We start from the raw sequence: 26,521 nt of genomic DNA, 5'->3' as shown, positions 1-26,521 counted from the left end.
GTTCTGAAGGGTTCACCAAATTGATGACAGCCACCGAGAGGTAAGAAACCGAAAACTACAACGTGACCCGCGACCAAAAATGAGTTTAACACCCCTGCTATATGTCATTCATTCAAGTTGTGCATTACAATCCGGTGCGCCTTATAGTGTGGAAAATATGGTACTTTCCGATGAGTTCGATCATGTTTGTATAAAGTCATAAATGTGGCCGCCGTTGCGATCAGATCTATTGAAGCAGCACTTTGCTTTATTGACTCAACCCGAGACGAAGCACATTGAGGGTCAACTTGGAATTGATTGCATGATGCACTGGCCTTTCGCCCGAGGTCGTCATTGCAATCTGTAAATAGCAAATTGCAAAGGGCACCGTTTCAATGTTTTTGTTTTATTTGTGTCGGCAGCAACTGGGGGAATGAGAGCGCAGCGGTTCGCGTGTTGTTTAAGATGATTTTCGTAATGGCAGTTTGATGAACGGGGACCAACTGGGCTTACTACATTTACTCTGCAGCCATGCGGCAACGCCGGCCGCCCCCTGCCGATAATTAGATTAGACGGGACAAAGACTTACCTCCTGGTCTGTAAACAACGTCGTCTTCTGTGATGAAGGATGTGATTTCTCCGTTCTCTGTGCGCTCGTAGCGGGACTTCTTCTTGGGCATCTTTTTCTTGCCCTTCTTGCCGGCTTCCTCGGCCGTGCCGCTGCCTCCACCTGTGCTGCCATTGTCATTGTCCTCATCTTCGCTATGTTCGCTCTCTGCATAGTTCTTGGCGCCGCCTTCCAGCGTACAACTGCGCCTGGGCCTGGAGCTCTCGCACTCACCCCGTTCGCCGTCTTGCCTGCGGGACTTTCCGGACTCCCTCTTGTCCCTGTCCCGATCTCTGTCTCTGTCCCGCTCTTTCTCCCTCTCCTTCTCTTTGTCAGCCGTCATGATCCGCCACGTGCCTTCCTCAGTCCTCTCACGGCTGGGCCTCCGTGAAAGGTAGACTGTGAGCCTGGGCTTCAGTCTTCTGAATTTACTAGTCAAATCCAGGGAAAATTTGGCCACACCAACAACCCCAGTGTTTCAGAAAACCTGGAAGAGGGGGACAGCAGGGGTAGGGGGGGGGGGGGGTAGAAGAAAACAAGCGTGAGCATCATCTTGGCTGGGCAGAAGTTAATCGTTTGTGCATGAGCAGTACAAGATCGCTCCAAGAGGGCAGGCGACTGGGGAGGCGAGCATTAATTGTTGGCAGCATCCTCCGCAGTCATTAACACTTGTGAGAGCAGCTTTATCAAACGGGCAGAACCTTCTCGCTTCCCGCTAGAACATTTGCAATCTCTTAACACGGAACGAGGATGTGTACACAGTCAAAGGATGTTGAAAAGAAAGTCAGAACATGTTAAATGAAGGTTATAGCCGAATAACTCAGACAAAACAGGGATGGGGGATGAAGTTAGCAGCCAGTAAACGTGTCCGGGGGGAAGCGGGGGAGGGGGGTTCTGGTATAAACAGCAGCGGAGCGAACAGCATGAAACTCACTGACAGTTTGCTGGCTTGCTTCTCCACAAACCATCTATAATGACACCGGACTGAATCCTGTTTGCTGCGGATGTGGATGTACTCTGGCTTACTGGACTGTGGCTCAATCCAAGGCCTTCACCACAGCCTCTGCTGTGTTAATGTCAAATGACAGGTCTTTCAGGGGGGGCTGGGAGGGGGGGGGGGGGGAAATGTAGCAATCCAGTGGGGAAGGAAATGGGCCATTTTCAGCTATGCCAAATATGTCCTTTTGGGTAGCATAATGAAAACCTTCGAGTGGGCAAAGTTGCACAAGCCTGTTGAGTGCACAACTTGTACTCCACCTGAAAACGAGCTCAACACTTCATAAACCTGCGTTGCCCTCACTAACCCCCACAGCAACAAATTAACAGGAAGTAGTTATTACATTCCCACGCGGGAATAGGCAACCTGTGTTACCAGGGCTGTGATAGCAGAGCGAAGAGGCTGGAATGGCAAACGGAAGTGAAGAAAAAGCATTTACAGTCCAAGTTGTGAAATTAGAAACACGCACACAAACACACACACGCACGCACAAGGGAGGTGTTTGGTGACGACCATGCTCCTAAACAGCGGGTGCTGTCACTTTGTGAGCAGACACTAACCGACAGGGCAGCTGCTCCTGTTGTCGGCTTGCTCGCAAACACCGGGCCTGATTAAACCGCAGCCTCATCACAGCCCCATTAATCACCTAATGATGAGTTACCACGGCGACCACGAGGCTGCCAGCCTGGGCGCAAGGGGGACGCATTAAAGTGCGCATGATATCCAAGCGGCTCGGGAGACTTTGGTGCACGTGTGAGTGTGTGTGACATCTTCAAAACTACCCCCGGGCCTCCTGAAGTCTCCATTTCAAGTAGCTTGCCTTGTCAGGTGTGAGGAACATGAAAACACTGATGACTGCTGCGTTTGATCGCACAGCCCTAATCCGGGTGGGCCGGCAGAATCGGTGTATGAGTTAAGCACCTCTCCTCTCCTCTAATTAGAAACATAAGCCTCTTTCTGTGAAACCAACAACGTTACAATTTGAGGGCTAGGAAAGTCCACTTTGAAGTTAGCGGCTCACTCACGATCTTTACAATCTGGGTGCCATAAATGTTCATCTAGATTCACTTTGAAATAATCCAAAGACTCTGTATCGTATGACTACGCTCATGGCGTCCTTGATGTATCACAGACATGTCCAAAGTCCGGCCTGGGCACCAAATGTGGCCCGTGGTCAATTTTCATCCAGCCCGCAGCCTCCGTCGTTAAATCAATAACGTCTGGCCTGCATGGAGAATTAATACATTGGGCATTAGCGCTGTTACCTGTGCGTGCTAAGTGCTGCCATCTCATTTAGGAACAAATAATTACAGACGCTCTCCAATTTATGAACGAGATACTGTGCATTCCGAGCAGTCATTCATCAGGTGAATTCGTTCGTAAGTTGCTTCAGTGCTATATTTTGTATGGAATGTATGTTTAAGGCTTACATAAGTATGTTTAAGGTTTATATAAGTATGTTTAAGGCTTGCATAAGTAACCTGTATTGGTTTGTACTGAAAAATAAACATTTAATAAAATATATGCCCTATAAAGATATGTACATGTACAACTGGAGAAAATACTACGTTACTACAAAAATGTTCGGATGTACCGTTGTTTGTAATTCGAATGTTCGTAAGTAGGAGTAGTAGTCTGGGCTGACAGGTTCAAGGTTGGGTGGAAATTGGAATACCGTATTTTCCGGCGTATAAGGCGCACCCCCAACAAATGGTGTATTTTCAAACTTTTTCCACGGATAAGGCGCACCTTTAATGAATGACAAGTTTTCCAAATATAATATAGAAATACAGAAGTTTTCCAAATATAAGGCACACCACATTATAAGGCACTACAGTAGAGACTGGGGTTACGCACGACTTCTTCTACAGGGTGAAATAGCGTCGTGGCTGCTGAGAGTAGTTGTGAGACCTGTTGTGGTTAAATATGACTTCACATATAAGGCGCAGGGTCACCTTTTGAAGAAAATCAAGGCTTTTGCGTGTGCCTTATACACCAGAAAATAGGGTATTTCTTCACTGAAATACGTAACAACTATGTCTGCCTCATATATTACGAGACAGTGACCGTTTTTGTTCAATGTGAAGCAATTTATTAAAAAAATAATTGCCAAGGTTGCCCCCCCTACATTCTTAACACACCAAATCTGGCTCCCTATTCAAAAGGTTTGGAACCCAGATGCATAAAGTCCCCATCGTAATTCAAAAGGTGCCAAAAAAAAAAAACATCGCTCATCTGAAACCGAAGCGCGAGATCGCTTCAAAAGAGCAGTTTGAAGCAAACCACGGATGGCTAAGGCGAGTCGGTGTGAAGTCCTAATGGCGAAAAGTCCGAATAGAGTGATTACTTGCTGGAGCAGGAGAAAGACGTGGAGCAGACGGTGACTCGCCGAGAAACAAAGTGCTTTGTGGAAAAGCGGCGGCATGAGCGGGACAGGTGAGCCTTGGAGCTATTACACATCAATCACGGGGGGGCGGGACCTTTTGAAAGATACCAGCTGTCTTAATGGAAAAGGGGGCAGGGGGGGAAGTGGCCAGACAGAAGTTAAAGTAGTCCCAGACAACGATGCCTAATCCACCATTTACATTAGTGCAACTACATTTCTTCTGTGTTTAATTTTTTTAATGACTCCGCTGGGCTGCGACAGCCACTAAGTTTGCGGCTTGATTAAAACATTAATCCCTACGATAGCCACACAACAGGTTTTCGGTACCAGAACCTGACCGCCACCCTCCCCGCACCCAGTTTCTCATACAATCTTTTAAACAAATCGGTTTTATTTATTTACTCCCTGTCGTTACATCAATTCATTCGGGAATTGAAAAGCATGACACGGAGCACCATTCCCAAATTTGTTCGGTTTTTTTTTCTTGCAGGGGCGTGAGGATCAAGCTCCAGTCAGACCTCTGGTAATGTTTTTCCGTCCTATGAGGGGGCAGTATTTGCCTTTTGTACAGGTGCCTCCATTTTAAGTTCAGATAACACCAGACCCATAGAATTTGGGAATTAACTCTTTTTTTGATGAAAGAAAAGAGTCGAAGGTTTCTTACGCTGCATTGAATGCTTAAGTAGTTAAAAACACAATCCTTTGTGGGTACTGCCATTACAGTGAAAATGACAAAAACCTTGGCACTGGAGTGGACACATTTTTGCACATTGTCTGGCAATATTTTAACCAACACCCTGTCTTAAAGGACAACCAACACCATTTTTTGTTTCATCGTCAGAAAAACGTTTTATAGCATCTAAAATACCCAAAACACACAGGCTGATATTTTTAGTCAAATGCAAAACACCAATAAAAATGACTTAAAGTGTGCTAAAACTGCCAAAAAAATTGAGGTGCGAATTGGACATTTTCAGAAAGTCCTGCCCCCAGTTCGTGACGTTGCGCCAAGACGTCTTGCCTTTCTGGAGAATCAAAACAATGGCTTCAGATTCGGAGAAGATGCTTTCTTGTGACTCATCCAGTTATGAATATGATTCAAATAGTTCTGAAGAGGAAAGCATAAATGCTTTCAATCAAATAAAGAAGTTATTCCGTGTCATTTTGAGGCATCTGGACAGAAATGTAGCACCCGGAAAATGCACAAGATGGCGCCAAAGCTCCGTTGGAAATGGGCTGATTTGTCTGCTGGGAATTTGTGACAACTCGTATCAAATAGTAGTCTTGGTGCAACACACAACGATTCACCATCGCATTATTTATGTGTTTTCCTTCTAATTTCGCCATCAACCTGGATCAACACGAAGTTTTCAGACCAAAAAAAGTACCCTAAAATGCAATGTGTGTCACTTATCTTGGTCAGTGACAATACCTACTGTGACGTCACAGTAGGTATTGTCACCAACTCAAAAACAAGACTTCCTGAATATTCAGCGCGAGTCTTAAAATGTAAAATATAGCTATATGCCGTGGAATCTTTGTCAAATACGCTCAGTAAAAGTCATTTGAAGTGATTTTACAAATTATGGACACAACTTGTCCGGCGGACTCGGTTGTCCTTGAAGTACAAATGACATTGGGAGTGCTTGTTTTAACCAAAGCGGGAACATCAAAAAAGGGCTTTTTATGTGGAGTGGGGGTTGGTGGGTCTCTACCGCCATCACCGTATACTCCTTGGTCAAACTGCGATGTTGCAAAATGTGATTGCCTGACGACTGCACAAAGGGAAGGAACAAAATACTCCCACGAATACAGATTACAGGAAAACAATCCTAGCGTAAAGATACCAACATGATCCTCGTCAGTGAGCGGATGCTGACTGGAATGTTGTTGGGAATGCAGCAGGTTTTTGTCAGCTACAATCCATTACTCAGTGAGTGAGATCTAATTTGAGCTGTCATCCAAGCCACCAAGAAAGCAGGCGCTCAATGAAAGACTCAGCTGGAGGAGCAGCGGAGGGCACTCCAGCGGGGGATTCTTTGCGGTGCTTGCACTCAACGCCTTTTGTCTTACCTTGTGTAATCACATCTTGCTTGATTCTCAAGAGCCCTGCGTTTTAGGTTACTTGGCACGGCCAAGAAACTTGTCTTCTTTGGTTGTCTTTTAATTCACTGACAAATGGCCAAACGGCCTCCGCCTTGTGCTTGTTTGCAAAGGTGCCATGTTTGGCTTAAGTGAGTTTGTTTGGTATCGACTGAGACTGATTGGGCAAAAGTATTCGATGAATCCCTTTCAATCATTGCAATTTCCACACAAAGTGCAACAACAGTCTGACCGACGATTGTTGTGCGCAATATTCAAGGCACAAGAATCCTTATATCAGGGTTGTCCAAACTTTTTGTAAAGGGGGCTAGATTTGGTGGGTTATAAATGTAGGGCAGGGGTGGGCAAACTCTTTGACTCGCGGGCCACAATGGGTTCTAAAATTTGACAGAGGGCATTTGGAGGGAGTGTTTGGGCCGGATGTACTAAATCATTAAATGTAGTCTGTGCAAACCTCATAGCACAGTAAGAACACTACAAAACAATTTATTAAAAACGGGGAAAATAGCCCTTATCAGTTAATAAATTTGTCTCAAGGAATATGCAAGATATTGCATTTACATACTATTTCACAGATACCTGGAATATGGGGTAGGCAACCTTATTTCCAGGCAGGCAACTTTTCAGAGTTGTCTGCTAACTTTTTGTCATGAGTTTCAGACACTGTTTTTACTATAATTTGGACAAGTTCGGCGGGCCGGATTAAAAAGCCTAACGGGACCGTATGTTGCCCGCGGGCCGTAGTTTGCCCATGTCTGATGGAGGGGGACCAATCTTGGTGAACGTTCTTCACGTATTACAGCAATTAATTTCAATACATTTCAGAGAGCCATTCTGTTTCACCTCTTTTTATTTTAATTTCAGCTATCTTAAGCATGTGTTTTGGTCTATTTGAAACATGCATTTCAACATTGAATTGACATTGAAAGTTAAAATTGAATATTCACTTAATTTCACTTAATTCATTTTTTGTGACAGTTGAACACAATTGTACTCTTGGGCACATGCAGGTAAGATCACTACTGTCCAAATTATGAATTCTACATGTGGGCCAGATGTTATTTATTGTATGACGGAGGCTGCAGGCCGGATAAAAATTGACCACGGGCCTCATTTGGCCCCCGGACCGGACTTTGGACATTAAGCCTTATATGGACCAGTGCCAGGGGAGTTGAGCCTGATAATTGAGTCATTATCTATGAAAATAATGGTTGATTAGATTAAGTGGAAGCCATTGATGGTTATGTCTTGTAGCAAACTGAAATTGAAATGGGCTGCAGTTGGCTGCAACGAGAAGAGGCACTTCAGGTCTAAACTCATTTGAAAAATACAAAAAAACGAACAAAGCTTCAGCAAAGGGAGATGCACTGCCCGGCTCAGTACGACATTGGCAGTGGAGCTATCAGAATATTAAGTGAGAGATTTTCCCATCCTTTTTAAAAGACGATTGAAAACGGCCCCAAAAATTGGTCCACGTAAAACTCAAATAGCCGTGTCCTAATACGTGCTTAGTTCCACTCCTAAAAATGTGATTCTTCTGCTTTTGCCTAAATGTCGCTACACACACCCACACACCCCCCTCACAATGATTAATCCGAGACTATTCCTAAAGTGTGCCTTATCAGTGAATGTGAAATGTGGTGTATGTGGCGTAATATCCTACATAAGTATCTGCAGTCGAGTGCTTTCCACCTCACGTTGATAAGGATCAGACTGTGAGCACCACGGGGTTGAATTGAAGCCTCCATCTCACCGTGAAGACAAAATCATTTTCGTCTTCATCGTGTGTGTTTGTGTGTGTGAAACTACATTTATATACAGGCAATATTCATGTTCAGATCAAAAATTCTGGTTTCCTAAATATTCCCGATAACATGGCAAAGCATGTACAGATATCAGCAAACCAATAAACGCCAGTTCCACTTTTTACTGTCGACTGTCAATGGAAAACATTGTATTCATGTGACTCACCGCAGGAACAAAGCAGTCATTTTCCTTTTTTGTTCCAAAAGTGTTGCGCAACAGACTCACTGACTTATATACACACACACACACACACATATGTAGTAACTGTGTCTTTACACCATGGAGATAGATAAGTGAAAATGCCTTAGAGAAACCAATGTATTCAAGTTAGGCACGCTATGGTGAATAAGGGGCTACTTCCTGTCTTTCAAAGACTAAAATTCTTTGCGGATAGAGCATGCGCAAAACAAAAAAAAAAATGTAGCTTTCTTTGGAGGGACTCCAACGCGCTTCCATTTGAACAAATATGCGGTCTAGGAAAAGAGGTAACCGAGGGGGGTCTTATTCGTGTCTCATAACGTCGCCTTTGTGTGTTTGCCAAATGGTCTTAGGGAAGGACGCTGCGGTCCAAGGATATGTGTTTTGTACAGAACGTGCCAGTGAACCCAATAGTGGCTTTAAGATAGTAGCTTACACTGTATGACCAGACGATGCGAGCGCGAGATCCACTTGAGCACCTCAAAGGGGTTTTCACAAGGTTTCCATGAAGCTCCTGATGGCTGCATGCATGGTTACATCTCCCCCTCTCTTCCAAGTGAGACACTCTTGAAACAAGTTAAAGGGCCTCTTTACCCAGGCTATTGATAAGAAGGAAACAGAGAATGTGAAACATGTGGTGGCCAAAGGCCTTATGAATGTGACTCTTAATTGAGTTTCTTCGGATGGCCTTTTAGCGAGGAATATGCTTCATGAAGACGGCTTTCTATTTGAAGAAAAGAAACATCCCTCATTTTCACTCTTGGATCCAAGCAGCATACTGTCAGCTGAATGATCTAATCCATTAGTTCAAATACAAGTGGTAGTCTAAATAAATGTGGTGAGGAGAAGGAATGTATTTATGAGCTTTCCCTACATCGTCACGGTACCACCCAGAGTGATGTGACAGATAAGACAGCTCCAAGGCTGGCGACGAGCAAGGCAGGCCAACGCGGGTACGGAAGGTTGTCTTGGGTAACGTCCCATAGAAACAAAATTATTAGGCCGGTCCACAAAAAAACGATCTCCAAATGATATTCGCGAGCTACATTGTGGGGAAATACTGCCCACAATCGTTGAGGGACAAAACGCCCCATTCAACATAACATAATAACACCATCGGATGATATTTCCTCGAATTAGAGAAGCTCGTTTTCAAAACGCAACCAACATTAACCCTTTCAAAAGAATGAAAGAAAATATTTGTCTTCTGAACATCTTCATTGTCTGGTAGTCTCGATATTACTGCAACAGTATTGTCAGACACAGATATGACTCACAAATCATCGCGTATGAGCCACAGCAAGAAACTGTCAGCGAACCTTCGGCGCTTGACAGCACTTGCTTGCACAATGAAAACAATGGCTTCTGAAAGCAGTCAGTGGGGGAGGGGGGTGTGGAATATTCAGCTTTGACACCCACCATCTCGGCTGCGGTGGCCACTGATCCTCGACAATGAGGAGTGGCGTCCTCTGAAATGCACAACAAAGAAAATGAAGAAGTGTAAAAAATAACCACAATGGATAAAGCACAGTTGAGACTTGATGGGAAACTTTATCTTGCTGGATGTCTTTTTTACTTTATTATTACACACACATAAAAAAAGTGTGGGAAGTGGCCAGGAGTGATCTAAAAAGACTGCTGGGGTAAGCAGGATCCAAGCTCAGTGCTCCCATATCCTTGGTAGAGCTCATAAAACACACAGTTCAGGACTGGGCCCCCCTAACAGCAGTGGCATTTTAGTACTATACCATAAAGACACGGCCACACACGTGCATGTCACACACACTATATAATAATGAATTTCATATATATACATACATATATATATACACACACACACACACACACACACACACACACACACACACACACACACACACACACACACACACATATATATATATATATATATATATATATATATATATATGGAACATCGACTAATGTTATATTTTTCAGTTATATGTTTTATACATATAACTGTTTTAAATGTAATATATATAATGTGTGTGTATATATATATATATATATATATACTGTATATACATGTATACATACATACATACATACATACATACATACATACATTATATATATTTCATTTAAAACAGTTATATGTATAAAACACACATATTTAATAAATATATTTTAAATCACAATACACACTGCATATTTTTGTAATAATATAATATAAATGAGCAATAATAAAAGACACACACAGCAATGCCAGTCGGTTTTAAAAATGGTTAAAGGGGGTACGACATGCATGATTCACACGATAAATAGCAAGCTAATGCTTGTGTCTTCCCTTGAAAATACACAGAATCTAAAACAGGCAATTCAAGAACAATCAGGTTCCTGGTGCAACCCGTTCAGTGTACAGCACTCATCTCCAGATTAAACTCTTTTGAGTGCAAAGAGATTCGGGTGATCTGATGGCGCATGTGTTGTGCTTCCAAGCACGCGTACACACACAGACAAGATGCGCGTTTCAGATTACTCATTACACCCTCTACTGTGCACAGTCCAAATAGGATACAAAGCAGCTGACTTGCATCCCGACGCCTTCAAAACGTGGGGGGATGTGCATCAGAGAGGCTGTGGATAAGCCGCAGATATTCCTGGAATGTTAATGTTAAGCTTTGACCGCGGAAGTCTTTTTTTTTTGGCTTCTCTTTCTCTCACTGGACCATTAACGACAACTTACAACTAACGCCTGCCCGCACAGCGAACACATGAAGTAACCCTGAACATTTTACCTTACACTCATTGCCCACGTCAAGTCTAAAATACTCTGAAACCTCTCTGTTAGAATGCACACTTTCCTTGTACAAAGTATAATGCGACCAAAACCTGTTTAGGGGGAAATGTAACATAAACCTTTTAAAATAAGAACAATTTGTATCCCAAAACGAACTGCGGGTGACCTCAGCGCTTTAACTGTAAGGTCAAGCCTGTTGTTATGTTTTCACATACACCGCACGCCTCACTTTTGGACAAGAACTGCGCTTCAAGCACTTGTGCCATCTCCAAGGGCGAAAGCGGGTTTTGTAGCGCTACGGTCAATTTAAAATAGCTTGCTAGCGGCGTGTACAGCATTTTCACTACAGAGGCGCATTCATCTTTGTTTACACCTATTTCAATCTTCAAATGTGTCGGCCATTGACACACGTGGACGCACACGTACCAACACAACTGGACAGTATTTGCGGTGCAGGTCAGTTCGCGTGTTCAGCCAGTAAATGGCTGGAGTGTAATGCGCCTTGACCTTCTGTCTTTCTTTCCGATGCACCTAACGTACATTGCTGTCGCTCCCTATATATCACGGGGGCAAATGGTGCCCTTCACCCCGCTCTCTCCTGTCCTCTCTTTAAAAAGCTGGGGGGCGGTGGGGTGTTCAATTGACAGGCCAGCCGGGTTCCTCACTGAGCACAAGATGGGGAGGGGTTGTTCAGCCAGGGCAATGAATAATTATGCTTCATAATGTGACTCCCCTTATTTCCTGACCACCAAATGATAATTAATGGGAGGGACAAGGAGGGGGGGGGCATTCAAGAGTCTGCCTTTCAGTTTCTCAAACAAGGGGGTCGGAATGGCCGTTTCTCTCCTGCCACTATCAAAGCAGCATGGCTCATCCCTGTCAAAAAAAATGCTCTCATCTTATTTATGGAGCCAGTAGTTCTGCTGGGGAGAGCGAGCACGCCGCGTTGCTTCAGTCAGCAAAACTAGCCGGATCACTTTACACAGCAGTTTGCCGTTTCCAGCTCTTCACTCGCTTTCGCAGCAGGGCAAACGTACGATGAATTGATGTGTTTCATGCTTCAAGTGAAAGCCGCTGGAAAGACACAACAGGAGTGGGGGCTGACATGATGAGTTGGGTGTTTCATTTTAAACGTATGGATATAAAATCAGTGATGTGGCATAGCAAAATCCAGTCCTGATCGAAACGGTTTCCACACTAAGAGCTTTATTGATCTTGCCGCTCATTTGCGATGGGTGAAAAGGGGCCGTTGGTAATACAGGGATGGGAAGTGCTTCAAGAACCGTGTGATGTTTACGCACCTATTTCCAACCCTGACATGGAAGATGTTAATGCACACCACTTACTGGGTTAGTTGGAAGCCGCCGTGGCTTGGGAACGTTCTTGAAATGGAATAAAAGCTGCAGTGTGACCCTAAAGCGTCGAACATGAAAGGTGAAAGTAGTTGCTTTCACAACAGCAATCCAGTAATGACTAAACAGGGTGCCTGAATACAGTCAGGCCCAGATGAGCGCAGAGCCCTCATTATGCTTCACTCGTGACGCAGACCAAAGACGAGACAGGAAGCCTTTCATGGTACAATTCATGCAATGTGCCACGCATTCAAACTCACAATCTCCATGAATCTCAACTTTACACCACCGATGTGACCTCTTAGCTGCGCCGGAAACTTCAATTCTATTTCGTGTAAAAAGAAAAGACGCGAGACACCAGGCAAGAGGCTAAGAAGTGCGCGGGATGAAGCGGAGCAAACCCAAAGAGAGGTAAAGGGCAAAGCAATAGTGTCGTTCCACCTCTGGTAGGAGTTCAAGTGACATGTGCCATAACAGACAGAGTGCGGCTCTTTACTTTTCATTCGCCAGCAGGTTGGATGACACGCACGCGCACCGCGAATAACCTTGGGCTGGAACGTCGACTAATGTTGTATGTGGCCTTATGGTAGAGTATAGGCTCTAAATAGACCGTCCATTTCTCAGCGGCAGTACGTAATGGGTCTATTTAACTCACCCCAGCCCCACCCCACCATTAAATATTTATCCTTGCAGAGTGACAAGGTGAGAAGCATTGCCAAAATACAAATCGTGTGTCTTCTCCTCACGCCGCACACAACAAAGGGATGCCCCACCCCCCCAAGGCATCATCTACAAGTGTTCATTTAATCAGCACGAGATAGAAGCAGCAAACATTTCTCAACAACCCAGTCCCAGAGGAATGCCTTATCAGGAATGAGATCTCCTTCAAAAACAACACACTGAGCGTTTTGAGGATGAAAAAGCCTGATTGCTGCTTACAACTCCTCTCTGGCTATGATGTCCTCTCCAATGATTTCAGAACAAAGCCGCCCCCCCCCCAAACCCCCCACTCCATTTTGACCAGGAGTTATGCTGTGTATTCGATTGGTTCCAATCCTCTTTGTTAGCTTTGTTATGCTAGCAAGATAAGCCCCTATGGTGGGTGGTTGGGTGTGTCAGAGCAAGCAGTGTACTGCATGAGCGCCAAATCCGGCAGTCTGAGAGGCAGGGGCGGTAGGGGGACGGCAGGTTGTATAGATCCCCAGGACACAGATGTCCTGGTCTTGTCATCACAATGACTCACGCGAACTCCAAGAACCTGATGTTTGCAAACTGAAGTGCTTATGAGCGGGTGTTCGCTTGATCTTTTGACTTGTTTCCGTCAAAATCTGGAGTAAAATTAACAGACCCGCACTCAGCTTCCGTACCCTACCCGGAAGATGTCAGAGAAAGGCAGTGACGATGGGGAAAAATGTATGTTCAATTTGTCAGTTGCTCTTGTTTTTCAAAAGAACTCAAGCGCTGAACTCGTTCCCATGCCGGTGTCATATGGTGTACAATAATATTGCCTGAAGGAGTTGCGCAATACGCGGATGTAGCTCCAATTGCACCAATCCAACCTGCACCAGGACGCATTTCATCAACTGCTTCATTCTAATCTATATCATGAATAGAATTTTTAATCATCAATTTGTTCCTTAATCAATTACTAATCCCATCTCCAGTACAAGTAGCACGTAGATAGGTAGCACGGCGGAGTCAGTTGACTGCAGATAGAGAATTTGTCTTCTGCGCAGAGACAGGAATGAACTAGAGGATGCCATTTTCAAAATCCCGCAGACGTTAAGTCATTTGGTTTTCCCGTTTGCAAGAAAGGTCAGAATCCAGCATCTGTTCCTTTTGTTTGCGAAATTAATTGGCAGATTAGTCAAGATGGTCTGTTGTAGCTCACGTGTTGATTGTGATCCGGTCTTAGTTCACACCCCAACGTGGAATCTCACACCTAATCAGGGTTTTACCACTTCAAACTGTACCGTGTCGACAAGACGTCAATTATAGCGCTCGGTGGAACGTGGCTTACGGATCACTGCTGACTCTGACGTTCGCCCTCAGAAAGGCGTGTTGGCAAGCTGGCCTGATTCGGAAATGGTCTCGCAAATGTAGTCATCTGACTCTGTCAAAGCAGTGTTGATCTTAAGTATAGCTTTCTCATTGAAGCAATTAAAGTCACTCTGTCAGTTGAAGGTGGCAAACACGAAACAAAACATATTTCTGGGGCTAAAGATTTTCTTTAGAATGACCTTAATCTTCAGGCTTTTAAATCGACGTCAAACGACGCAGAACTTTTCACCAAACATGTGGGCTACACATAAGACGGTAGAGCATCCATCATATTACAACAATTGGCACCTTTAGCGCTTCAATTTTTTCATCTTTTAACTCATTCACTGCCAAATGATGTGCAAAAACTGTGTCCATGACAGTGCCAGGGTGTTTGTCAGGTTCACTCAAATTGTAGGACCCAAAGAATACTGAGTCGTAGGACTACATCAACATTTAATACAGCATAAGAAACCTTAGACTCTCTTCTTTCATCAGTAAAAAAAGAGTTAATTCCTAAATTATTTGGGTCTGGAGTTATATAAGCTTGAAATGAGGGTAGCTTTCCAAAATGCAATGCAATACATACATATTGGTTTATATACTGCTTTAACAAAAGCTGACACTGTAAGAAAACGCTAACATGGAAAAAAGGGAAATCCAGCCCTTTTGTGGAAGAGAAAAACATTGCCAGAGGTCTTACCAGCACTTTATCGACACCCCCGCAAGAAAAATCAAAACCACGAACAAATTCGGGAATGGCACTCCGCGCCACACTTTTCAATTCAATATTTTCGGAGATGGCAGTGAATGAGTTAAGAAGCAACGATTTGTAAACAACAGGACTGTGAATTTCTATAGGCACTATATAAATATATGAATGAAATTTAAGTAAATATGAAAAATAAAGGCGAGAGCCCAACAGGAATAACACAAGAGTGCATGCAATGCTAGTAAAACATTTAGAGGTGCTAATTTGTGGTTTATTTGTTGTTTAAACTAATAGGCAATTACAGTCAAACCTCAGTTTTCGACCATAATCCGTTCCAGATATCTGTTCGAAAACCGATTTGGTCGAAAATTGAAATTTTTACCATTATAATCCATGTTTTTTTGTGTGATTAAACAATACAAACACACCTGCTCACAATGGAACGCAACACGAGGCTAATGTGTCAGTCACAATGAGACGCGACAGATGGAAGTGACATATAAGGAAGCTGAGTAGAGTCGGATGGTGCATTCAGGTGTGCTCAGTTTGGTCGAAAACCAGTTTTCGGTTGTAAACCGAGGCATAAAAAAATAATTGAGTCGAAAACCGAATTGGTCTAGAACTGAGATGTATCCCCGACCCCGAATGGCAGGGGTCCACTGCAGTCACATAATTCAAAGTGATGAAAATATGCAGGCACAAAGAACACCAAAACAACAAGCACTACTACCGAAAAAAGGCAGGATTTGGCGGTAAATGCATAAACATGAGCAGGGGGAAAAACAGTAAATGCCTCTGGAGAACAGATGAGTGGCAGACTATTAGCCAGACACAGCATCATTGTCTACTGTTTAGACTGGATAGGTCATGCTCCAATAAGCACAATCAAACCATGAGAGCATCTGTTGCCTTTAACTCTCTCCTCTTTTTGTTTTATGGCACACGGTCACAGTGAATGATTTACCCAAGCTCTACCATTTTCCGCGTGTGCCTGACATGTTTTAAATGCTTAGTCGTCGGGCAGATGTCTGGGCAAAGCGTCGATATTTCCTTTCGAAAAGCTTTCCTCATCAAACGAGAAACGCACACCGGTATCGGCACGCTGTTCTTGTTTACATATCTGGATTGTGCAGTCATCTATTCCTAAGAATATGGCCAACCCCACCCCCAAAATACCCTCTTTCTCTTTCTTTCTCCCCTCTAACCTACCCTGCCTCGACTCAGCGTGACAATCAACCCAATTAGATGAGCCTGTGACTGAACACGAGTGATGCTGTAAGCACTCTTACATGCACACCCACATCAAGAAAAGCGATTAGTCTGTCGTTTTAGCATTAAAAAAAAAAAAGATGATTTGCCGGTTCAGAGAGAGATCAGCCCCTGACATGCAGCCCGGGGCAGCTCACAGTGTCTACCTCATTATTTTTGCAGGAACAAGGCCATTGGTGATCCCTGCAAGGTGCTCTCATTACGATAGGGGCTGTTATATGCAATAATCATTCATTATTAGTGGGTATCATATTGGCAGGGGTCCCACTGATTAACAAGTTACATGACACTTGAAAATTTGTTTTGAAGATTTACAATTAAAAGAATATAAAAAGTCCCTGAATCGCATCGCTATGTATCGGATTATCTTTAATGAGCTAGGCACACCAGTTTAAAATCGGTATCAATCAGTTTGATGTCGGTGATCATTTGTTGCTTCTTTGAATTGTATTCATTTGGGCTTTGGAGAGCTTTTACATCATTGGTCAATATCTTACCTCGAGTCTTGAGATACACAATGAATTATCTTTTATGGGCCGGATGATAACTAAGTAGAAACGCCTACATGCCAAAAATCAATCTCCCCTATATTTTACAATTTACAGAACAACTTAGCGTTGTCATTTTAAAATACAAATAAAAGGTCATGCCCTCCCTGAAAACATGTTAACTGGTGAGCTAGTTGGTGACTAGCAAGCTGTCGCTAGCAAGTTTCGAGAACGTAGAGGGCGGCTTGAATTTTCACAATTTTGAACTCTCAATTCAGGAGCTTGCTCTTTTTTTTAATCACTTCTTATAGCTTCTCTGTAGTCTATCAAATGTAGACATCCTTTCGGTTTCACAAGGAATGGAAATAAACGTCAAAGTCACCCCACTCGACGTAATATGTGCCTTAAAATTGCATTACTCACTTGATATTTGACAGACAAAGGAAAGTAATCCTCCACGTCATGTCACTTTATTGAAGTGGAAGATAGAAGTAGCTTCGAAGAAGTACACCACTCCCACACAGTGACTGAATGTTGGGATTATTTTTTTTTTTCAAACGCAAGCTGACAAGTGCAAATGACACCAGGCGAGGGACAAAGCCATTTATTGCTGCTTTGAGAGAGGTCTACCAGTTGTGATAGCTTGCAATGCTCCGGCGCTTCCTCGATAAATAGAGAGGAGGCTGCCGTAATGTTTTCCAATTTATGTTGCCGGGGGTGACAAATGAAAAGCAAAATGACCCTCATGCCTAATCAAATGAGTGAGTGACAACAAGTCAATATTTTCTCATTGTGTGGGCAAGCGATATATCTGCGCAGGAACGGGCAATTGTGTGCCTGTGTCTGCGCTAGGACGAAGGCAATGCTCGATTTGCAGCGCTATGTGGGATAATGTGCCAATAATCCAGCTCGGCGCAGCTGTTAAAACCGCCGCCAATAAAGAACGGTATCAAAAGAACCTTTATGAAGGAGAGGTTAAATTACCAGTCCGGCAGACATGGTCTAGAGTCTAGACTATGCACTTCAAACAAACACTCCATCCTGGAAGGGCTACAGGCTAGAAAAGACACAATTAAAATTGGACATTGATCTGTTGAGATGTTGGGATGAATAAACCATTTTAAGAGCAGCCAAAAGAAGGAGAAAGTGTGGGCCAACACTTTCTGAGATCTTTGTAAAAACGGAACAAATGACATTTGAAAATATAAGAGGGCGGGGGACAGAAAGAGAGAAATACTGGATATGCCGTGAAAGATGACATCCATTTTTGTTTTTGTGCCAAATAAGTTACTTGTCATTTCCAAAAGACATGACTTAAAGAAAACTGTAATTAGCTCATGTTGGATTACCCCCTGAGAACGAAAAGAAAAAGAAAAAAAAAACGCCACTCTTTCCCTCAAGACAAAATGGTGCAACATAATTGCTACCAGTCCAGTTCAACACAAACAAGATCAATGGCAAAATGTATCAGCAAATATTACCATTCGCTGCCTGGCAAGTAATCATTACGGAATGGCATCGATGCATTATTCATTGACTAATGTATAATTCAGAGTTAACAGCAGATTCTATGCATAAATAAAGTGGGGGGGATAGATTTAAACGCATTAAAATGTTGACTCGCTAAAAGAGGAGACGGATTCACGGCATGGACACTATCTTGCTGTAGTTACTTGATTATCATATTTTGTAACAATTGCTCCGAAATTAAGAGGTGGAAACTGCAAAGTAGTGTGTGGACAGGAAAAACAGGTTTGTTTGGAGAGCATCCCAAAGGGTGAGGACTTGCTTCGTGGAGGGATTAAATTTCTGAACAATGGGGAGCAATCCATAAAAACACATTAAAGTCTTAAAGGACAACCGACGTCTCCGGACAAGTTGTGTCCATAATTTGTAAAATGGCTTCAAATGACTTCTACTGAGTGTATTTTAATAAGATTCCACCGCATATAGCTATATTTGACATTTTAAGACTCGTTCTGAATATTCAGGAAGTCTTGTTTTTGAGTTGGTGACAAGTCCGTACGTGACGTCACTAAAGGAACGCCCCCTGACCGAAAAAAAAAAAGACATTGTAGCAGTCCTTCCATCATGTCAATGTATTTTGCTGTATTGTTTGGTCTGAAAACCTTGTGTTGCACCCAAAAGCCGCCAGAAGAGGGTGTCCAAGCTCCATATAAGGAATTTATCAGCCTGTGGAAACGGAGGTGGCCACAGGAGGTCGCCATTTTGTGCCTCTTTTCTGGTGATCGTTTCTCCCCAATGTTGCCTCAAAATGGCATGGAATAAATTCTTTAATCGATTGCAAACATGTATTCTTTCCTCTTCAGAACTACAGTAAAGTCTCGTTATATCGATATCGGATATATCGATAGTCCCGGTTATATCGATACTATTTCTATGCACGCACGGAGAAAATTACATGCAAACAGGGTCGGATATATCGATAGTCCCGGTTATATCGATATTTTTTCGGACTCCCTTGAATATCGATATAACGAGACTTTACTGTATTTGAATCATATTCATAACTGGAGGTGTAACAAGAAAGCATATTCTCCGAATCTGAAGCCATTGTTTTGATTCTCAAGCAATGCAAGACGTCTTGGCGTGACGTCACAAACTGGGGGCGGGACTTTCTGAAAATGGCCAAATCGCAGCTCAATTTTTTGCAGATTTTGGACACTGCGTGTTTTGGGTATTTTAGATGCTATAAAACGTTTTTCTGATGTCAGTTAAGAAACGAAAAAGTGACGTCGGTTGTCCTTTAACTATAGTTGCGTTAATGTCTCGTGATTGAGGAGTCAAGCTTGGGCGTTGACGCTCTAGAGTTGTTGTCAGATGGGATGTCAATCGGGAGGCACCATATGACGACGTTCAGAGCAGGTAGTCCCGTGGGGGGGGTCGCCATTCCACTTTATGACTGTGTGCCGGCTTGAACAAAGCCAGATGTCTCTCTCTCTTTCACTCTCTCTCTCTCTCTGGCTCGCTCTCTCACACACAAACACTTAACATGTGTGAAAGTGCCCTCCGATGAGCTGAGCCGTTTCAAGGATGTGCACACAAGAGGAGAGAAGCAAAAAGATAGGACCTGTTTTCAATTATGCCAATTTCTCACTCATTGGTGGCTCCTGGGGTTTATATTAATTAAACATTTTGGCCCTTCCGCTGTGCATACAACAAATTAGATGGATTTTTCTTATGAACAATCCAAGCACAACACCATTTTCCTCTTTATGCTTGAGTTCTTTCTTCACCCAGCAGAAAGTACTGCCTCCATAGCGCCCTTTTCATGTGAGCTACATCAAATATGTGGCAAGTATGGACTTGGTGAACCACAACCTGGGATGATTTACCAGACGGGCTCTATCATTTTGGTTGGGCTTAGAATTAAATGATCACATAGGACAGGAAAAAAATGCAGTTTAAAATGCATAGCAGGATAGTCGTTGGGATTGCCACTTTGTAGCCAGACATTCGGAACACCCCCCTAAAAAAAAAAAGACTCCTGACGCCTCAAAACGTTTGAATAGTCGTTGCGGGTGCATGTGTGAAATGTAAACAAAGACTTGTAAGTAGCGTGTCTCAAATGTACACAGGGCGTGGTCCAGTTTGGAACTCCAGTCGGCTTCCTGATTACTGTCATGGTAACGTTGAGTGCTACTCTGCTTCTCGATGGAGTGTATTACAAATCTATCCGGCACTGTGAAGCGATTCTCCCTGCACGTAATTACAACAATAAATTAAAATGCGACATCAGCACCGACTAAAGCAGCTATGGTTTTGATTATACCGCAAGCATGTCTGGATTGAACACTTGTCCTTGCCAATGCGATTATTCACAAATGTTTGCAGCTGCTACATAAACAAATAATCAAAATGAAAAAAAATCTTGGGAAGGAGGGAAAAAAATGTGTGTTTTGTTCAGTTCAAAACAACCACGTGTAAAACCTCTTTCACACAAGCATGTCTGTCTGTTTGTGTGTGGGGTGAGGGGTGGAAATGATGGCAACAATGGCATGGAAGCCAAGGTTTCTCATTGATTTTCTGCCTCTATGTTGAGGCGGCTTTCGCAAATCCTACATTGTTGAGGTCAAAAAATGGAAGGGTGACAACAACGGGTTATGTGTGTGTGTGTGTGTGTTCACTAAACTAACCAGCATTAACACACCCAGACGGTAGTAATTAACAGACATTCATCTAATCAGTGACTTACAAATGTGGTTTTTTTCCTTCATGAGGCAAACTGTCATTTTCATTCACAGAAAACACGTATCACATGCGGCTCGTTTCTATATACAGTCAAACCTAGTTTTTTTTACCATAATCCATTCCAGAAACCTGTTCGAAAACCCATTTGGTCAAAAACCGAAACATTTCCCATTATAATCAATTTTTTTTGCGTGATTGAACACTACAAACACGCCTGTTGACAATGTAACGCTACACGAGGATAATGTGTCGGTCACAATGAGACGCAACACATGGAAGTGACGTATAAGGAAGCAGAGGGGAGTCGAGTGGTACATTCAGGTGCGCTCTGTTTGGTCGAGAACCAATTTTCGGTTGTAAAATAAGGCATAAAAAAAACGTAATTTTTGGTAAAAAAACGAATTGGTTGAGAAGCGAGACGTTCGAAAAACGAGATTTGACTGTAACTGAAACAATTCAATGTGTGAACAAAATTGATTAAAAAAATGCAGCGGACCCCAGCGGACTTTGGTATGTGAAGGACAGGCATGCCATCATTGCATCACATACAACTCTTTCCTCCAATTCTTTGTCTATTACATCATTGGAGATGAAAAATAACAGACAATCTTGAGATTTTTTTTTCCACCTTCTACCAGCCAGCAGCTGCCATCGTCCTGTCAGAGGAAGGAAAAAGGGGGCCAGAGACACAGCACGGTGCAATCCCAGCAGGGCCGTTGTGCGAGCACATTAAATAATATTTTTCCAGTGCTGTCAAACATTCATCTGCCTTTAAGCGGCTGGACAGCCGGTGCAGCTTGTTTCTATGAAACATGTCTCTCCCTCTTTCTCCTGAAACAGCCTCTTTGATACAGATGTCAGATTCCTCAGAGGTGACACTCCAACATGTGCCAGTGTGTGAGCTGAATGTTTACCAGCTCTCTGCTACAATTGCTGTTTGTGCAGAGGGGGGTGACTCACGCTGCTACCTCACCTTCCTTACTTTACATGAAAAACCATAGCAGACAAGAGGAACCGGACTGGGATCAAAGGGCACGCCGGTTTCAAAGTAGCTGCGAGTGTCGGTAAACAGTGTTTGAAACATAACATCAGAAAGTAACAAACGGCAGGTTGAGTTTGCGATTTTGTGGGTTGATTTTCATCCCGTTGTAGACTCGCCACAAACACTTGGGATACCGTGCACATCACCTGAACATAGATGGCCATCTGCAAGTAATGAAACTAAATGGCGAGCAGTGCTTTGCAGAGAGGCTGCATTCTTGTTGACACAGTCAAACTTCAGTTTTCGAACGTCTTGGTTCGCGATCAATGCGGTTTACAACCAAAAATTTAGTTTTTTTTTAAGATCTCGGTTTACAGCTGAAAGTGGGACCAAACTGAGCACACCTGAATGCACCACTCGACTCCCCTGCCCTTCCTTATACGCCACTTCCTCATGTCGCATCTCATTGTGACCCGACGCAGTTATTGAATATTTTTTTTTATTAAAAAGCAGATGTATTGGTTGAGATCTCTGTAAATCGGGTGTTATCCTCATTTAGCGTTCCATTGTAAGCAGGCGTGTTTATACTGCTGAATCTTTTTTTTTTTAAAGCAGACGTGTCTGATTGAGATCTCCGCAAATCGGACGTTATTCTCGTATCGCGTAAATCGATGTGTTTGTATTGTTCAATCCTGATTAACTCATTCTCTGCCATTCCCGAATTTATTCCGAATTGAAAAGCATGATGTGGAGTGCCATTGCTGAATTTGTTTGGATTTCGGTTATTCTCGCGGGGGTGTGCGGATTAGGTTCGGTCAGACCTCTGGCAATGTTTTTTTTTCTCCCACAAGGGGGCAGCATTTGCCTTTTGTACAGCCGCCCCCACTTCAAGCTCAGATAATTCCAGACCCATACAATTTAGGAATTAACTTTTTTTCTGACAAAAGAAGAGAGTGTTTCTTACACTGCATTGAATATTTATGTAGTCCTAAAACTCAGTATTATGTCAGTCTTGCAATTTGAGTGAAAATGACAAAAACCCTGGCACTGGAGTGGACAAACTTTTGCACATAATTAGGCAGTGAATGAGTTAAAAAGCAGACATTGTTTACATTAATTATCAACGAGAAATGTTTTGTTTTTCGAACAAATCGGCTTTCAAGCAGGTGAGTCGATGGAACGGAACGGATTATGGTTTGACTGTATCTGAATCCAATCACACTACTAGAAACAGAACGGAAAGGAGTCAAACTCCCAATGAAACGTTTCCTTATTCTCACCTATGGGGGTGCCAAGAGCTAAATACATAAAGAAAATGAGTGTTTGACGAACACTCATCAAAGTGTTAAGTTCTATTTTTGTTGCAGTGACAGCAAAAGTGATGAAGTGGCAATGTACCGTAAAAAGCTTTTCATCATGTTAAGGGGGGCTGAGTGTCGCCCAAGTATAAAGTGTTAAGAACCACACAAGCCGAAATATAAACATAACACCTAATTCTGACCGCAGTCAAATAAACACCATTACAGAAATTGACCTGAAAAAAACAAGTATGAATAAATCAACAGCGTAGTGGAATTATAGTAAGACTCAAGGAGGATTGCTAAATTGGCAAGGGATAAAACAGCAATAAAGCAATCTATGATAACATTATCACTTGTTACATAGCCGCGGTGCATAAATTCTTAACAAATGAGATAATCCCCTTTTCACCTCATGAGCGATTGCACCACGATGACGATATGAAAAGAAACTCTGATGAAACAATGTTGATGTGGCGCAGATCTTAATCGGAAACAGTCCGCCGTGAGCCTCAGTCAAATGTTTAACCAGAACTGCACCTGGTGTTTATACAATGCCACACAGCTACATTCCTCTATGACTTTTATAACACAAGCTGCCCTTTACTAGTCGAACCGTTTTCGAGAGTTTAAACATCCTTTACATTCCAATAACGAGTCGTTATCTGCAGGCGAGTACACGCTGCGTCTCCTAACTCCGGTAGATTAATCACATCTGAATCATTAAACTAGAGGTCACTTCTTTTCATTTGGTAGTCATGCAGGGGGAAGTGCAGAAGCCATATAAGCATGTTAGAAGATTAAGATCCTCGTAATTTGCACCGCAACGTCGGGGTAAGAACTGGGCGAAACATTCAAGGAGGGAGGGCAGAAATTGTTTTGATAATGGCAGCGATTGGAGGCAACCACTACCCAGCTAATAAGGGTTTTTTTTTTCATCTTTGTGATTTTGTGGACATGGGCCCTTGGTGTGAATGACTTCTGACTCGTGTCACATGAATACTCAATATTACCAATTTTGACTTGAGTGCGCTCATACATACACACACACACACACACACACACACACACACACACACACACACACTCCTCATAGACTGGAAAACATTAGATAAGCGGCCTTTCAGACAAATAATTTAGTCTGCTTTCAAATCCTCATGTGCCTCACTGAATACCCACCAACTAAGCAACCCCCCCACCCCTCTGCTCTTTTCAGCAACAGGCACAGCCCCTCTTCTTTTCACCCCCACAGTGAGAGCCGCATGTGCTCGGGCCAGAGTTCATAGCCTCTGGGGTGCTGAAGGGGGAAGTCAAGTTAATCTGGTGGTCCTTCAACAGTTTTCATATGGGGCACCATTCACAGGTAGAGTTCTTTCACACCCCAAAAGGTCGTCAACTTTCTGTTCTGACGTTGTAGTCATCACAATCCAAGAGCTACATGCAACGTCTGGGTTGAATTTGGGGGAATCCCGCTCCACCAATTGAAACAGTGGGAAGAGATCACATCAAAGCGTTTTGTTTGTTTGTTTGTTTGTTTGTTTGTTTTTTTTGTTTTACCCTCTCCCCACTTCCAAAAGCATCTTGTGTCAAAACAACATTCAAGTTTTACAACTACCTAACCAACTTTTAATTTAGGCACAGCACACCAGGTCACACGCACTCGCTGCAAGCAGCATAAACACAACAAGGACAGGGCACATTATAAATGCCACCTGGCTTTAGTCTTCAGATAGTTTTCATTCCGCACGCGCTGGCAGCCCACCTCCATCAACCAAACCAACCACCCTCCCCCTACCTCGTTTCCCCCTCTGCGTTCAACTACTCACCCGCCAGTCTGGTGATTCTTGGGGAGTCCCGGTGCAAACAAGTTCTTCAAATCCTCTCCCGGGATGACCCAACGAACTCGCTGCACCAAATCCAGATCCCCTCACAAAGCAGACTTTTCCCTCTTCGGCGAATAAATCCCCCCACCCCGCTCCAATGGCCACATGCAGAAGGAGCCGAGGCGAGCGGCACTTGTTTCAACAAAAGACTGCTTCAACTCGCTCCGAGATCCGACGGCAACGAGGCGAGCGAGAGCGACGTTCTGCGGTACCTCCCCCCCCCCCGCAACCCGGTCCGAAGTATTCCTACTCGCTGTTTCATCCACCACGAGAAGGGGGCGGGGGGGAAACAAAAAGTAGCCCCGTAGCTGCTGGTTGCTTGGAGGGCGACGAGAAGGCAGCGAGTTTGCCGTTTACAGGCTCCGCTTCCTTTTTTTCCACACAAACACACACGCGCGCACACACCACACGCACAATCATCTGCACACACGCGAACCCCCCCCCCCCCTTCTCGGGCATCACTTCTCTATGCGCGCGCACACGAACGCACACATATTCCTTATCCCCCCCCCCCCCGCCTCTTCCCCTTCCTCAGCTGTTCAACAGACGCATCCACATGGCTGACCTAGTCTTCACTGAGACGCAATCACCCTTAAATTCGAAAAGAGACACAAATAGAGAGTGGAGAGGATTTAAAAATAATTATCATGAGAAAGACTGTAGGAATTGAAATTTTAGCACGCCTGGATGTTAGGGCAGTGATGAAAACGTGAATGTTCACACAAAAAAAGACCCTCGTTCATTGACGACTTAAATGGGACATCACGTGACAATGGCAACTTCACGAGGACAAAGACTGCGTGTGAATGGCAAAATATTTGGTTTTTCAAAGTAACTTAAAAACACCACATGATGTGTACTGACTGTGAAAATCTGATGTTATGCATCTGTCGAAATGAATGAAGTGCTTTGAAAATATTTTTTACATTTCGTTACAGGATACCCTAAATTATCATGCATATCCAAAGTATGGCCCGGGGGCCAAATGCGGCCGTGGTCAATTTTCATCCGGCCCGCAGCCTCCATCATAAAATCAATAATGTCTGGCCCGCATGTAGAATCAGAATCATCTTTATTGCCAAGTATGTGGAACACACAAGGAATTTGTTTCCGGTAGAACACGCTGCACTACTATCATCATCCAAAATTTCAAAAAGAGGCACTATACCGTTTTTTTAAATTAATACATTGGGCAGTTGCACTGTTACTTGTGTGTGCTAAGTGCTGTCATCTAGAGGCGGAATTAGGAGCAGCAAATTTGTATATGAATAATTGACTCACTGAATAAGTGGCCTAATTTTCTAAAATAGCGATTTCATTTTTTTACTAAAAAGGCGACAATGAACAAAAGAACAATTACTTCTGTTCAACTGTTACATAAAAGTTAGTGTTGATAAAAGTTAAGTGAATATTGCTGCTGTGAAATGTAAATTTCTCCATTGCGAGAT

General features: G+C 43.3%; 1 protein-coding gene across 2 annotated transcripts in view; it reads right to left on the bottom strand.

Moving 5' to 3' along the window:
- rerea (arginine-glutamic acid dipeptide (RE) repeats a) overlaps positions 1 to 25,451 on the bottom strand; it is a 101,763-nt gene extending 76,312 nt beyond the window's left edge. Inside the window, exons 1-2 of one of the 2 annotated variants that reach the window (XM_089012354.1) lie at positions 25,017 to 25,451; positions 569 to 1,073 (exon numbers count right to left, since the gene is read on the bottom strand). In XM_089012354.1, coding sequence (XP_088868480.1) covers positions 569 to 929 — 361 coding nt within the window. In that variant the 5' untranslated portion in view covers positions 930 to 1,073; positions 25,017 to 25,451. The remainder of the gene's footprint in view (positions 1 to 568; positions 1,074 to 25,016) is intronic. The other variant, XM_089012346.1, reaches the window with a different exon arrangement.
- Between the last annotated feature and the right edge of the window lie 1,070 nt (positions 25,452 to 26,521).

This window comes from Hippocampus bargibanti, linkage group LG01 (assembly GCF_051943395.1).
Source record: "Hippocampus bargibanti isolate YZ-2025 linkage group LG01, ASM5194339v1, whole genome shotgun sequence".
NCBI lineage: Eukaryota > Metazoa > Chordata > Actinopteri > Syngnathiformes > Syngnathidae > Hippocampus > Hippocampus bargibanti.
Note: the sequence above shows the minus strand (reverse complement) of the source record. Positions and strands in the feature narration are given on the sequence as shown.